Raw genomic sequence first — 14,255 nt, 5'->3', positions numbered from 1 at the left:
TTTGTTAGCATTATGAATATTTTTTTCCTAGTAACCTGACAGAGCAGGTCATTTGTGGTTCGCTCTGACGTTATGTGAGATCCAACATGATTTATGTGGCCAGCATGCAGAAGTGCGGAAAAAACCTTTGAAGCAATACAACCATACAGTGCTCAGCGTAAGTATGGGTATAGCCACAAATATCGTTTTCATTTAAAAATTGCAAAATTTGTAGATTTTTGCGGTAAACGAATTTATTTTTAATCAAACTAAAACCACCAGCTAAATACACAAATAGAGCTATAAAGTATTTTTTGACTTCTAGAAATTTAATCAAAGCCAGCGCAGCTTTATGGTAAGAAGTAATGCTATTCAAAGAGAAAGAAAGAAAAACTGTTTAGCTAAACAGAAATCTTAGGCTTCATGTGCCAACTTACCTTAGGATCGGCCTTCTTCCAGCACTGATGGAACCACCAGGCCTTGTGGCACAGCGTATCGCCTATGGGGTGTATGCATTCCTGGGACATGGCCATCAGATTGTCTCGTATGGAGTGCGGCACCGAGCTGAACAGCTTCTCCAGATGCACGTCGCCATCGTCGTCGACCACTTCGAACTCGTGGAACAAACAATTCATGTAGCACTTGAGCTTCTCATCGTCATGGATTTCTCCATCACTGAACTCCTTGATCGCAGCTGTAAATTGTTGCAAGCGTTGCAATTAACATTATTATTATTATTATTTTTTTTTTTCATTTTTTTTTTTTTTCTTTTTTGTTTTTTGTTTTTTGTTTCTGAGCTGCCAGACAGATGGCTGGGCCGGACTCACCCTCGCTGACGCCGGTTTGCTCCACACAGGCGTCGTGGAAGAGCTTGGCCATTTTGAGTACGTTCCTCGGTGGATACTGCAATTAAAAATGTGCTGCTTAAGTAGGCGTGGCGCAGCTCAGCTCGGTTTATTAACTCACGTCCTCGTCACGCTGCGCCAGAGCCGGCGACAGCAGCGCCTCGCTGAACACCAGCGACAAGGCGATTAACAGGCAGGCTGCGACAGGACGACGTCCGCGATTTCGGCCAAAGTCACTCAAAGCCATTTCCATGCAGACTCTCTGTGAAACAGCAGAAATTGTTGTTTGTACGCTCGCTCGGCCTTGTTTGCGAGTTGTGAAAGGCGGAACAAAAGCGACGATGCATAAAAACAAAAACAGCGCAACATCAAAAACAAAACAACAACAAAAAAGTAAAAATACAAAAGAGACATACACTTTGAAAGGGTCACGTTGGTAACACACTATACGGAGTGCAGCTAATGAATATTCTCTTAAGTAAAGATACAACTAACTCTTGGTGCTGCAGTGCTTCAAGCATGAGCTTGGAAAATGATCTGACATGGGAATATAAGATCTGACTGAACTTTGTATAGTCTAATTCAATAGACTTCAAAAGTTTAGTTAAGACGCTCAATAGAGAATGGTTTAGAGCTCTTAGCTACATCGAGAGTATTAACATGAACATGAAAATAAACTAATGTGTTCAAATTAAGAAGAAACAACGAATCAGCATTGGTTTCGTGCACATTCGAGCCCACAAAGCTCAAGCACCCGCTACTATAGGGCATACAATGCGAGAGGGAGCCACATGCAGAATGGAAATGGATGTTGAGCTGGCAGAGACGACAACGTGCCACGCGTGACAGCTGGACAATGACAATGTATGTATATATACATATTTCTGTGTATGTGTGAGGGTTTTTCTAAGTGCGCTTTTTTGTAATTTTTATTTCAGGAAGCCAGGCAAGAGGTTCGGGCAGCGCGTGGAGAGTGGGTTTAGGAGGCTGACAGAAGTGAAACCAACAAAAAATCATTTGTTTCTTGCTAGCTGAGCTCAGCTCACGCTAAATTAATTCTAACCGCTGGCTGAACAAAACAAAAAACCAGAAGAGAAAAAAAAACCTTGCCAAACGGAAACGGAAATGTGGCCGAGACGTCAGGGCTTCAGCGCTGTTGTCAACGTTCCTTTCTTTCAATGCACAATCGTTGTGTTAATTTTGACAACCAGATGCCCACGTGCGTTGCCACGCCCTGCCGCCTGCCAAGCCATATATATGCATATACATATAAATGTAGAGGCGAGTTGTATGAAATTTGCCATTTGCTGGATCATTTTTTTGTTTTTTGTTTTTTAACACAAAATACAATAGAAAGACGTCAACTTGTGCACAACTGTCACTTTTGTTTTATCAAATGTCAACGCAACAACCGAAACAAAGCCACAAAACGACGCAGGCACACATACACTCACGCAAACAATCATAAAGAACGAATGAATTTACAATAACAGCAACAGTTATGGAGCTGTGCGTGTGTGTGTGTGTGTGTGTGTGTGCCCCACAGTTGGCCCTGGCAGCAACGATGGATGGTTTTTTAATTGCCATTTCAATTTTCGTTATGCGAATTGCCGTTGACGCGTTTTTTACTACTTTTGTTGCTCCCGTTGTTGCTGCTGCTGTTATTTACCTACGCTCGTTCCCTTTTAAACTATCAACAGGACGAAAAAAAAGTGTTTCAACACACGCGATACACCAACTGTCTGACAACCGCTCTCGGAATTGAATTGGCTTCGTAGCCATTTCTAACGGCCTGTTTTATATCGATTTCAGGCAAGTTTTGCGCATTAAGTGATTCGGCATTAAATTTCTATAATTTAGTACTTAATCAATGTCCATATTTATCTAAGTTGCTTGTCATCGGCTTCCCTATGCACCACTTGAAATGAGTATATACTTTTGCAATTTGCATGCGACTGCAACTGTTCACCCAACACTCCCAGTTGCGTGCTCGCAATTGCTAGTTGTACAAGAGCAGAAAAACAAATATATATGCATATATAATACAGACCTGGCCTCCATAAGAAAATGACATTTTTTTGCGGGTCAAGGTATGAGACATGCATATGTAAATAATTTTTCAAATTGTTTAATTGACTTTTCTGGCATTCGCAAATAACTCTATTTGGCGCCGAGCTCGCAATCAGCGTGAAAGGGCTTAAAATGGTCAAGACTTTAAACTTGGAATTAAGCTATTCAGCTCGTATAGTTGCTAGTATACAAATATCATCGGGGAATATGAATGGGAAATATATAATGAAACAAAAAAATATATTAAACTCTCCATTTTTGTTATTGTATGTCAACAACTGTGCTTCGCATTCGTTCAATATGTTTCAAAGGTTTGGTTTTTTATTGCAACGCTATATTTGGGGAAAACGAAAATTGTAATATTTTATTACCTTTGCCCGTAACTAGCTGTTTGGCAATCGAATTTGAATTCCTAGTTTGGTTGCAATGACAACAGCAATTGCATTCAAATTGCCAGGTATGTGAAATGAGCAAATGAATGCATACATCAAGCGCTGCAGATCCCAATACAATGACAAAATGCCAAATGAAAGACCGGAAGCACATAAATTGAACGGTGATTGTCACAGGTAGCAACGCCCTATGCTACCGATATGGCCATTGGTCATTTGTATGTTACGTACGCCGGCCATTCAGATTTATTGCGTACTCCGAAGGTAATTCTGTTAGCCGAACAGATCTAATGAAAAAGTAACGTGTCCAAATTACAGAGCGGCATTTGATTACAGTTAAACGAAAATAAAGCTAATTCTAAATAGTACAAAAGTATTTCTATTCATATAAATATGTATGACAATCATCATTCAAAGTTTTATAAATTTTCACAAATTTTAAAATTATTTTCTTACATTTTTGGTTGATAGAAATTCGCAGATAGATATTTCTTATTTACTATTTTTTAATGAAACACAGCATTAATATAAATTTTATGATATTGACACAGTTACGGTCTTCCAAAGATAAAATGAAATATGAAAAAAAACGAGTAAAAAAGTTCAAGAATTTTTTGAAGGATTATAGGTGTTGCTTACCAACAACCAGTAGGAGATTAGTTATTCCATTAACATAATGCTGTTAATAAAATAACATGACGATATGAGGGTGGAGCCACTCCTGTTAAAAATCTGTCATTTTAAATAATTAGATATTAATTAGATAAAATATGAACATGTAAGTCATTAAAATTGTGAATACATCTAATTTGCAATTCATAAATTAAATATTTATGTAAATTTAGAAAAAACTGTGAACTCAATTGAACTCGATTCCTTATAGTCTTTCTCTTTAGCACTCGAGAATCCCGTGCACTTGACGATAAAGTTTCATAAATCATATCAATAGCATATCAATCGATGCGTCATTTCCAATAGCAAATGCAATAAAAGTTATATCGAGATGCGTAAAAATAGAGAGAGAAACAGATTGAGAGAGAGAGAGAGAGAGAGAGGAATAGAGAGCTGCAGCAGCAATAAGAGCAAGAGCGTGCGCTATAATTATTTATGCAAGCAGTAAATGCAGTCAGCAGCCGCATATTAATTGTATGACGATGTCATTAATGCTTATCGTTGCATAAAATTATAGATGCGCTCTTTAGATAGCGCTAATTAAATAATTAAATATGCTTTAGGCCATGGCCAGTCAGCGGATTTATGTGCGCCATCCATCAGCAGCGCCAATTATTGCTGTAAATATATCACAATATTCGCATAAAATTCAATTCGCAGTGCCACGCCCCCAAGGCTTCAACTAGCTGCAGCAGCAGCTGTTGCAAAAATAAAAATAAATAAATAAAAACTTTATGCGTAATTTTAAATTCATTTTTATTTATTTATTTTTTTTTATATATTTTTGGAATGCTCGTCAAAATGCTATTTGTATGGAAATGGAAGTGAAATATATATGTGTGTGTGTAACTAAAATACAGGGAATAAAATATAAACATAAATCAAGCGTCTTTGTTGGGCTTAGCTTGGGCGAACGGTCGTCAATGCTTAGATGAGAAAATAATGCTGCAAAAATGTAATTTATTAGCTTTTGCAGCTCCTCGCTAATCAGGTGCAATGGCCCTTACCTTGGGATCCGCCTGCTTCCAGCAGCGATGCAGCCAAAAGGCGCGCTCGCACTTCGTGTCGCCCTTGGGATAGAGGCAACGCTTGCCCATGTTCACCGCAATGTCGTGCATGGAGTCAGGCAGACGGTCGAGCAGCTTCTCCAGGTGCACCTCGCCATCCTCGTGCAGCACATCGGTCTCATCAAACACACAGTACATGTAGCATTTGAGCTTCTCGTCCTCGTGCACCTCCCCATCGCTGAACTCCTTAATTGCCGCTGCAAACACAAGTTGAGAGTCGAGTCGAGAGTGCAGTGACAGATGGCAACAGCTTGTTTGCATTTGTCCGGCATCCAGCTCGGCTCAAGTCTGTTGGCCCAGCTTGTGCTGCTTATTTACCACCTGTACTCACCTTCAGTCACTCCAGTCTTGCCCACACAGCTGTCATGCACGGGCTGCAGCTCCTTAAGCAACTCCGGCGGTGGGTACTATCGCATATAATAGAATAATAACAATAGAATAATAGAAATACCTAACAGAATGCGCTTCAGGCAGATGCTGATTGTTAGTTTTCCACAAATATACAATTCGCATCTAAGCTGAAAACTTATGCTGAAATTCTTGATTATTTTTATACTCTTTTTTTAGAATACCCATAGCTTGATTTTTCACTAGAGACATCTAGTAAAAACTAAAATTTTTTAGTTTATTTTAATGAATATTTTTAATGAAAATATTTATATTCATATTCCTTGAGTGAGAATACGGAAACTCAACTTGTTTGAATATATAAGTTTTAAAAAAAGAAATATTGAGGTATTTCTATAGTCTATTATATGTATATATTCACCTTGCACCAATAATTATTTTGTATATGAGTTTTAAAACTCATATGAATCGACTCATATTTCCATGTATAATTGGTTAATGGAGGAAAGTTCAACATGAATTGAATACTTGTCAAAGAATTGAGCTACATTTGGACACATAAATATGTTATGAAGCTTGAAAGTCGACCACTAAAGGTAGCTACAGTAAATCATCGCTATAGCAGCCTTGGGGCAAGGCATTATAAAGAAGAAGAAATAAGTAAATGCACTCATTTGATGCAGCTTAGAGTCGTCCACCCTACGTGCATTTCTTTCTAGCTGCTCTTCATTATCTCAACTTGTGATTTGGTTTAACTTGTCTTTGCCGACAGCGATCTGGCGCTGCTGCTGCTTACCGTTTCATCGCGTCTCAGCTCGGCTGCCCAGATGCCACGCCCCATCACAGAGCACAGCAGTAAAATGTGGAAAATGTTAATGGTTGCACGCAACGACATGATGCTGCTGTACAGCTGCTGCTGCTGCTGCTGCTGTTGCTGCTGTTGCTGCTGTTGCTGCTGTTGCTGGTGGTCAAGTTGCAACGTGACAACGCCGTTCAAGTCCAAAGTAGCGCTAAGCTGCGGAAGCACGTGAGACGCAGGATATCTGGGATCAAGGATTTAGTGCCACACACACACACACACACATACACAGAGTACGGTCAGCCACTACGGACGTGCAGTCAAGGGTATTAGCCGGCGAAATTGAATGACTTTAGCAGCCAAATGGAACTGCAACAGCAACTGCAACTGATACTGCGACAGAGCCAAGTGGCTAGTGGATGTTTTATATAGCCGCAGCCAGTGTGTGGGGCGAGCTGCTTGATCTGTGTAATTAGCTGTCATTAATTACTATGCTCGGTCCCATAATTAAGCCAGCCGAAACGTGGCCAGCAATTTGTCAATCAAAGAGCACTCGGCGCGAGGCGCGAAAATACATGGCTCAAGCCGGCAATACGCCATGTTGGCCAAGATGGCGACCAGCCGAAATGGGTGCGTGTCATGAGACGCCGGCAACAAGTTAATAACAATAACAACAATAACAACAGAAGCAACACCAACAAAAACAACAACGGCACGCATAGGGCTATTAAATATAATGCGAATGCCAGGTAGCTCCGTCCCGTAACCGCAACCCATCATTTGTTGCCACACGAAACGCGTTAATTACGGGGCCGGTGGACATTGCAATTTTATTTCCCTTATTTCTGTTTTTTTTTTTTTTTTTTTTTCGCTCCCACATTCATTAATTATTATGCAAGCTAAGCACTGGGCAAAACTTTTGGATGGTTCTCAGTCCCAAGTTTGCTCTCTCTCTCTCTCACACTCTCTCTCTCTCTTGCCCTTCCTCTCTTTCTTTCTCTCCCTCTCTCTCGCTTAGGCATGCAAACGCAACGTGTCAAATTAATTTTTAATAGCCCGGCCCAACCCACCAACTCCTCGAGTCTCGCCAAATAATAGATTTAAACGAGGCGCACAGCAACTTTTTAGGTGGGCGTCCGTCCATGCATTGTAATTAAAGTTTTTGACTTTAGTTTTGGGGGTCACTGGAGCTGCGTACTGGCCTTCAAATAATACGCACAAAGGCGATGCCAAGCTGTAGCAGCAACAGCAGCAGCAGCTAGGCGTCTGTCCTTGTCATTCTCATGTTTGCCATAATTGTGCAATGTGTTGAAGGCATTTAATATGGCAGCAGCAGGAGGGCAAGCTATGTGAGTGTCTGTGTGTGTGTGTGTGTGTATTGACATGTGACACTTGCAAATTAGATGCCGGCAGGCGAACAATGTTGCCTATGATGTTGCATGCCATTGTTGCATACATGTGCAAATGCAGATGCTTAACACACAAATGAGCTGTGTGTGTGTGTGTGTTGCACAACTTATTGACACCTTATTTGCGCTCACAAAACGCACAACTCGTTTTGCGGTTTGCACATGCAATTTACATGTGTAATTTTTCGGCCATACAAAAGTTGCAGCTGCTAACCGCAGTGGCAGCATCAGCAGTAGTCGCAACAGCAACAGCAGCAGCAGCACAACGGCAGTTACATCATTGTCAGCAGCAGGACAAGCCAGGATGACAGAGGACAACTTCGTTAAACGAACTGCAGCATTTGTGCAGCTTGTCAGCTGGTCGCTCCATGCAATGTTGCCCTGCTAAATTTGAATAGCGCGCGTTTGTTGCGACCATTTGTATGGACTCTAGTGGTTTTCTGCTGCCGGACATAATCGATTTACAGTGTTGGCCAGGCCCGTCTACGCATTTCACCAGCATGCAGCCCAACGCCCACGCCCCACAAAAAAATCAAGCCAAAAAAGGCAAAAAAACCTGGAAACTGAGTAGTGTATTGCAAAAGGGATGACACTGCGTGGGCAGGAGGGGAAGCGAGGACCTGTTTACGGCTCCAATGAATTATAATTAATGATTGCGGCCTGGGCGGCGGCTTAGCTTTTAAAATTTATAGCCGGACCAGTCCGACCGACTGCTGGAGCATAATAAATTTAAATTAGCACTAGGCAAATAAAATACGCACAATAAATAACTGTCCAAGGTCAACAATTTTTGGGGCAGCAACTGCGCCGGGTCAAAGGGTATGGCCATTTGATATGAATTTAACATTTTATTGCTCATTATTATGATATATACATACATCTGCATAACCAGGTCAGGCACGGTACGCTGCTCATTTTTGAGTTTGCCATGGCTCAGTTTTTCTCTTTTCTCCATTTTTTTTCTACCTCCGCATTTTGCTTAAAGAGCCGCTCAAAGCAATGCAACTTGCATCATTAACATATTCACAGTCTATTAATTTTCAGCACACACACACACACTCAAGTCTCGAGTCGCTTAAGTCTCGCTGTCGACTGGCTGCCCGTTCAGCCTTTGGCAACATAATTAGAAACTTTTGCACTTAAATGCAAGCTGAGTGCATGCGGCCAGTCGAATGAATGCATTAAGCCAAAGTACAAGCCAAGTACGCGTTAGCAATGTGCCATAATAACTACAACTATATGAGCTGGAACCCACCACGCACTCGCCTCCCCTCCCTTTTATGAGACGCTCTTAGTGCTATGCTTATAATGTTAAGTACTAGCTAGTTACATGAAAGTCGTAATATGAGCAAGATTTTTCTACGTTAAGCTGCAGTGCCAACAAGTCCTTACATATATTGGGGATATCTTAAAAAAAAAAATAAAAATAAAAAAAGCTTACGAAATTCGACAACTACATTACCTTCATTACTGCTTTAGATCATGATTTAAGCTTACACTTATATATCCTTCGAGATTATGTTTTACCCTGGGCATCTATACAACTCGGAAGCTAAAAGCTTTTTGGCCATAAGCCTTACGAATATTATTATATTTATATAATTTCATAACATTGTTATTATTATTATTATTATTATTTTTATTTTTATTATTATTATTATTATTATTATTATTATTATTATTATTATTATTATTATTATTATTATTATTACTAATATTATTATTATTAATACTTGTTAATCATCAAAATCATTATTACATTTGGTATCAGAGTCATGATGCTAGGCATCATTGTCGCTGTCATTATTGTCATTGTCATTGTCATTGTCATTGTCATTGTCATTGTCATTGTCACTGTCATTGTCATTGTCATTGTCATTGTCATTGTCATTGTCATTGTCATTGTCATTGTCATTGTCATTGTCATTGTCATTGTCATTGTCATTGTCATTGTCATTGTCATTGTCATTGTCATTGTCATTGTCATTGTCATTGTCATTGTCATTATCATTGTCATTGTCATTGTCAGTGTCATTGTCATTGTCATTGTCATTGTCATTGTCACTGTCATTGTGTTTGTCATTCATTCTCATTGCCATTGTTATTGTCACTGTCATTGCCATTCTTATTATTATTGTCATCATCATTACGAAAGATAATGTCATACTCAAGTCTTTTCATTATCATTATCAATATTAATATTTAGGTTTTTATTTGTATACTCTATTTTAAAATAAAGTAAGTTAAAGTATTTTTTACCAGAAGCATCCGCTACTCGGCTTTGTGTCGGACAACACGCGCAGTTTGACTAAGAGATTTGAGCTCACAACCCTAATGACAGTTCACTTAGACATTTCATCTCATCAGCCCATTTACCAAGAACTGCAAATAGCCTACAAAAACTTTTCTTTAATTGTTCTTTAGTTTTAGTTTGACTTAACCGAAACTCAACCTGTCAACATAGCGCACATATTGCTGCCAAATATTTGCTGCAGTCTCTCTCTCTCTCTCAGTGCCTACCTCTCTTTTAACTCAGATTGTCTTACTTTTTCAAACTATTCAATCCTTTAATATCTACTGATACGGGCTAAAGTGTGTCAATTAAACAATGCCTGATCAACTGTGGCAATTGTTGGACAGAATCAGTCTACGATAGTTTGTCATGGCTTTAAGATTCTTCCTATCCCACTTGTCACTCAATATAAAATGCGATTGTTTTTTGGTCTATTTATGGCCAAACTAAAATTGATTGAGTGATTTGACCTCGTTTCAGTGCACTGTATATATTTTCTGTGACGACACATACGACGAATTGTTGCAATTTAAATACGCGCACACTTAACTTTATGCATGACCCATAAAATAGGTCATAAATGCATAATATGGCATGTCATTAAAAATTAATTAAGGGTAAAATATGTGCAGATGACTTTTACGAGAGTTTGGCGCGAGTCGTTAAATAGTCGGCAGATAGCCAATGCAATGCATCAAAAATGAATGTCGCATACATACTTACTTATACATATGTAAGTGTGAATACATTTAACTCACAACTTTTTAAACTGTCCTGTTTGAAAATTAAAAGCTCCAGAGCTACAGCTCCACTGTCCAATAGGACAGACGGCAGAGGGCAACTTGGCAGATGGGCAAAGGGTTGCGGCCCCCCGCAGCTATGTCATTGATATTCATGAGCCTTGGGCGTTTGAACTTGACAGTGATTAAGATTTGACTGTCCTAACCAAAACAGAGTAGGAAAAACGAATTAAGATTGCTGCAAGCTTAACTTCACGACTAGCTGCTGCTCTGTAAACGGCAGTGTAGGAGTAAAGGGCATGATAAATGAACATAATGCTTTCGCGATTCGAATATTTTCTTGGGAAATTCAAGATTCCTTTCATTCTAATTTCAAAGCTCTCTTTACTTGGCGCATTCGATTGTGCGCGGCTCATGCAAATTGCGAGTTATTGATACCCCTGCTCGCCTTCAGAGCAGGGCATACTGAAAACGAAAAAAAGGCTGCTGGTATTCGCTTTACAAATGTAAATTAGACCGCCATTTTTTGCGCTGTGGCAGATATTTTAATTTAGTCTGTAAAAATGACACGGCCGCAAACAAAAAGGCGCTGTGATGTTTGCCCTTTGTTTTGTTTGGCCAGGGCCAAGCATCTGGCCATCTTTTGCCTTTTTTGGCTTTCTTTTCTAATGTTGTTGTTGTTGTTGGTGGTGGTGGTGGTGATTTTCAAGTGAAAAGCGCGGCGACATCAAAAGGGTTTGGCTGTGGGTATGGAAATTTTTGTGCTGTCGAATTTTTATGCGAAAATGTCAAGCGGCTAGCGCAAACAAATAAAAACAGGCAGAAGTGTTACAATCAGGACTGCTCGACTAGGAGATATCCTAAGCCAATTGCATGCTAACTCTTCCTTACTTTTTCTCTTACTTGATGTCTGTTGCTTGAAATAGGAGGGACGAGGGACAGGTAGACAGACAAATGAACATGTCTCTATCGACTTAGTCTGTTGTTCTGATCAAGAATATATTTCTGCCACGCCTCCTTCTGCCGGTTACATACATTTTAAAAAAACCAACACGATCTGCAGTCCCAATTTCGAAAGGGTTCAGCGAACAAAAAAGCAAAAAGAACAGAAAAAGACGAAAAAATTGTAATAAAAACCCAAATAAAAGGCAAATGACGGCAATTTAATGGTTCAGACGCGAAAACAATAGTGTTGTTGTTGCTTGCGGCTGAAAGAAATGTGTAATGTGTTTTTGAAAGCCAAAGTTGGCTGATGCTGCTGCTGTTACCTATGAAGTTGTTTTTTTTTTTTTTTTTTTTTTTTTTATCTGCTCGCTGCAGCTGGGCCAAAAGTTGTCGTTGCTTCGGCAGCTGCAGCGAGCAGCGCACAAAAGTAAACTTTAATTATAGCTGGACAGCAGTCCTTCTAATAAATGCCCCCTTCCCACCAGAACTACTCCACTTCTCAGCTCTCTGACTGTGTTTTTTATTTGCACGAATTTGCCTTATTAAAACTTTTCGTCAACTTGCGATTCTGACGTTCCTTTTGGTCTTTAAGCTTGTCTCGTTGCCATAGATTGCTCTTCACCCTGTATACTATATAATATATATGTATGTATATGTATATATTGTACTTATATATTTATTTGCATGACAACAGCAGAAAGCTAAAAATTTAATTAGATTTAAATTCTTGAATGTCTAATGCGTTGCTCATGTCTCTACCACCATCTCCATCTCTTTCTGTATCTCTCCCTCTCCCTCTCTTTCTTTTTTATTTTGGTGCACGGAAATTTGTCTTTACAAGATTTTTGCGTTGCCAGCCCAGAAATTGTTTAATTAAAAGTTTTGTGCCGCTCTTGTTGTGCTTTTTATGAACATGCTCTCGGTTTCGTTTCACTTCATTTTTTTTTTTTTTTTTTTTTTTGTATTTGCGTCTGTTATTTTTTTTTTTTATTTATTTATTTATTTATTTTTTTTTTTTTTTAATGTGTTGCATCCTTAAAAGTGATACGCTGCAGCTGGGAAATAGGCTACGTAAAATGATTAAAATTAATTTCATGCCACTTAGCCCCAGCTCTCTGTTAGGTATCCAATTATTATTCATTTTATTACTAAATACCTTTTCATTGAGCCGGGGTCTTTTGTAATTTTAATAAGCAGCCATTCAAGTTTAAAGTGCTTAGATTTTAATTAAGTCAACAAATGCACATCAAAGCCAACAAACTGGAGCCCACGCACCGAACACTCTGTCCTGACATGATTTTAATTAATTAATAAGCAACTCACAATGGGATGAGCTGGCAGACAGTCTATTCTATTCTATTGCCTATCAGTGAAACTAGACCAGGCCAGACAATGTCTCACTTATATTTGCAAGCAATTAGCATGTGAGTAAAACTATTGCAGGCAAATGTGAATCCTCGGTTAAGTCCTGCAACTCGTGATAGAAACTCAATTCAAATGAAATGCTAGACTTGAAATGAAAGCAGTTCCTAGGAATTCCAATACTATGCATGATGCGAAATCAAAGGAGAAGGTTGCATACAATAATTGAGCGTTAACAATTTCGATGTAGTCTGGAAAAAGTATTTTCCGGGGCCATTTTCTTTGACAAGGCGTATTAGAAAACGGTTTGGCCATCAATTGATGCAGCCGAACATTGAGCTGAGATGGATTCAAAACACAGGCAATAATAAATTTACAGTTGCAGATATTTAATTGTTTTTGGATCGGTCAAAGGGCACCCATAGAGCCTGATGGTTGGATTGGCGGAGAAAGCCCCAGACGAGAAATATTTGTTTTTTTATGTAGCACTTACAGTGCGCAATGGAAAACCTAAAAGCAATCAAAAAATGCCAAGCCCAGTGCACTGTGCAGAAAAAAAGTAGAGACAAGCCTACATGGTGATAATGGCCGGACTGCAGCACTAACAAAAACTCCCACTTACACACAAACAGACGCTTTCACACACACAGAGAGAGAGAGAGAGAGAGAGAGAGAGAGATAGAGAGAGAGAGAGAGAGAGGGAGCGATAGAGATGAATACACCTACATAAAATGGCAATAGAAAGTATTGGACAATTGGAAAAACCAGAGCCGAGCGAACCGCAGAGCCACAGCATAAACTTTTCTAGTCATCTTCATCTCAGGTTGACACCCATTTTAGTCCTGGGGCTTTTGCATCTGCCGCAAAACCTGTGCGAAAGGGAAACTAATACAGAAGCCAATAGATAGATAGAGAGCGAAACAGTAAACGAGAGCGAAGCGAACACACAAACAAATTAGCAAAAGGAGTTACCTAAGTAAGAAAACAAGTAGAGCCAAAATATATATGTGTCAACGGCACCCGAATACCCTTAATCAAGCTTATTAAGAAATATGTATTAAAAATAAATAAAATATAAAAATAAAATATATAAATGTAATAAATATATCTATGAATATTTGAATTGAGTTAAATAATATTTCTTAAATAATATACCTGTAAAGCTTTTATTATATAAACTTTTAATTTGGCGTTGATTTTATAATAAAATATCATAGCATAGGCATCTGTAGTATCATCAGCAGAACAAAGCATAGTGAATAACTAAATTGAACTACCCGCCACTTGGGTAGGTGACAAGCACAAATAAAGCTTTTTAGAGGGTCGTTCGACAT

The 14,255-nt window shown here is 39.1% G+C and overlaps 2 protein-coding genes across 5 annotated transcripts; both read right to left on the bottom strand.

Annotated features, from left to right (window-relative positions):
• Positions 1-207: 207 nt before the first annotated feature.
• Positions 208-2,636, bottom strand: LOC108609205 (general odorant-binding protein 83a-like). Of its 3 annotated transcripts, none has more exons than XM_018000937.2 (5): positions 2,494-2,636; positions 946-1,086; positions 807-882; positions 417-673; positions 208-347 (listed from the first exon to the last, which is right to left on the bottom strand). In XM_018000937.2, the coding sequence occupies exons 2-5, from the start codon at positions 1,075-1,077 to the stop codon at positions 330-332; spliced, it is 483 nt and encodes a 160-aa protein (XP_017856426.1). In that variant the 5' UTR covers positions 1,078-1,086; positions 2,494-2,636; the 3' UTR covers positions 208-329. The 3 variants fall into 3 exon arrangements, with proteins under 3 accessions (XP_017856426.1, XP_017856427.1, XP_089327601.1); XM_018000938.2 differs by having other exon boundaries at positions 946-1,127; positions 2,494-2,609; XM_089471475.1 differs by having other exon boundaries at positions 2,498-2,606.
• A 2,061-nt stretch (positions 2,637-4,697) lies between these two features.
• LOC108609206 (general odorant-binding protein 83a-like) lies at positions 4,698-6,591 on the bottom strand. Of its 2 annotated transcripts, XM_089476239.1 has the most exons (5): positions 6,461-6,591; positions 6,170-6,388; positions 5,357-5,432; positions 4,966-5,222; positions 4,698-4,903 (listed from the first exon to the last, which is right to left on the bottom strand). In XM_089476239.1, the coding sequence occupies exons 2-5, from the start codon at positions 6,266-6,268 to the stop codon at positions 4,886-4,888; spliced, it is 450 nt and encodes a 149-aa protein (XP_089332365.1). In that variant the 5' UTR covers positions 6,269-6,388; positions 6,461-6,591; the 3' UTR covers positions 4,698-4,885. The 2 variants fall into 2 exon arrangements, with proteins under 2 accessions (XP_089332365.1, XP_017856429.1); XM_018000940.2 differs by having other exon boundaries at positions 6,170-6,589.
• Positions 6,592-14,255: the final 7,664 nt, after the last annotated feature.

This window comes from Drosophila arizonae, chromosome 2, assembly GCF_054131065.1.
Source record: "Drosophila arizonae isolate 15081-1271.41 chromosome 2, UAZ_ARI_1.0, whole genome shotgun sequence".
In the NCBI taxonomy this organism is placed as follows: Eukaryota; Metazoa; Arthropoda; class Insecta; order Diptera; family Drosophilidae; genus Drosophila; species Drosophila arizonae.
Note: the sequence above shows the minus strand (reverse complement) of the source record. Positions and strands in the feature narration are given on the sequence as shown.

Bases quoted from the DNA above. Each gene is read 5' to 3' on its own strand.
- LOC108609205 (XM_018000937.2), bottom strand. From the start codon at position 1,077: ATGGAAATGGCTTTGAGTGACTTTGGCCGAAATCGCGGACGTCGTCCT. The intron at 883-945 runs GTGAGTTAATAA...TTTTAATTGCAG, and splicing joins TGGCGCAGCGTGACGAGGAC to TATCCACCGAGGAACGTACT. The intron at 674-806 runs GTGAGTCCGGCC...AACAATTTACAG, and splicing joins GCAAACCGGCGTCAGCGAGG to CTGCGATCAAGGAGTTCAGT.
- LOC108609206 (XM_089476239.1), bottom strand. From the start codon at position 6,268: ATGTCGTTGCGTGCAACCATTAACATTTTCCACATTTTACTGCTGTGC. The intron at 5,433-6,169 runs GTAAGCAGCAGC...TATATGCGATAG, and splicing joins AGCTGAGACGCGATGAAACG to TACCCACCGCCGGAGTTGCT. The intron at 5,223-5,356 runs GTGAGTACAGGT...TTGTGTTTGCAG, and splicing joins CAAGACTGGAGTGACTGAAG to CGGCAATTAAGGAGTTCAGC.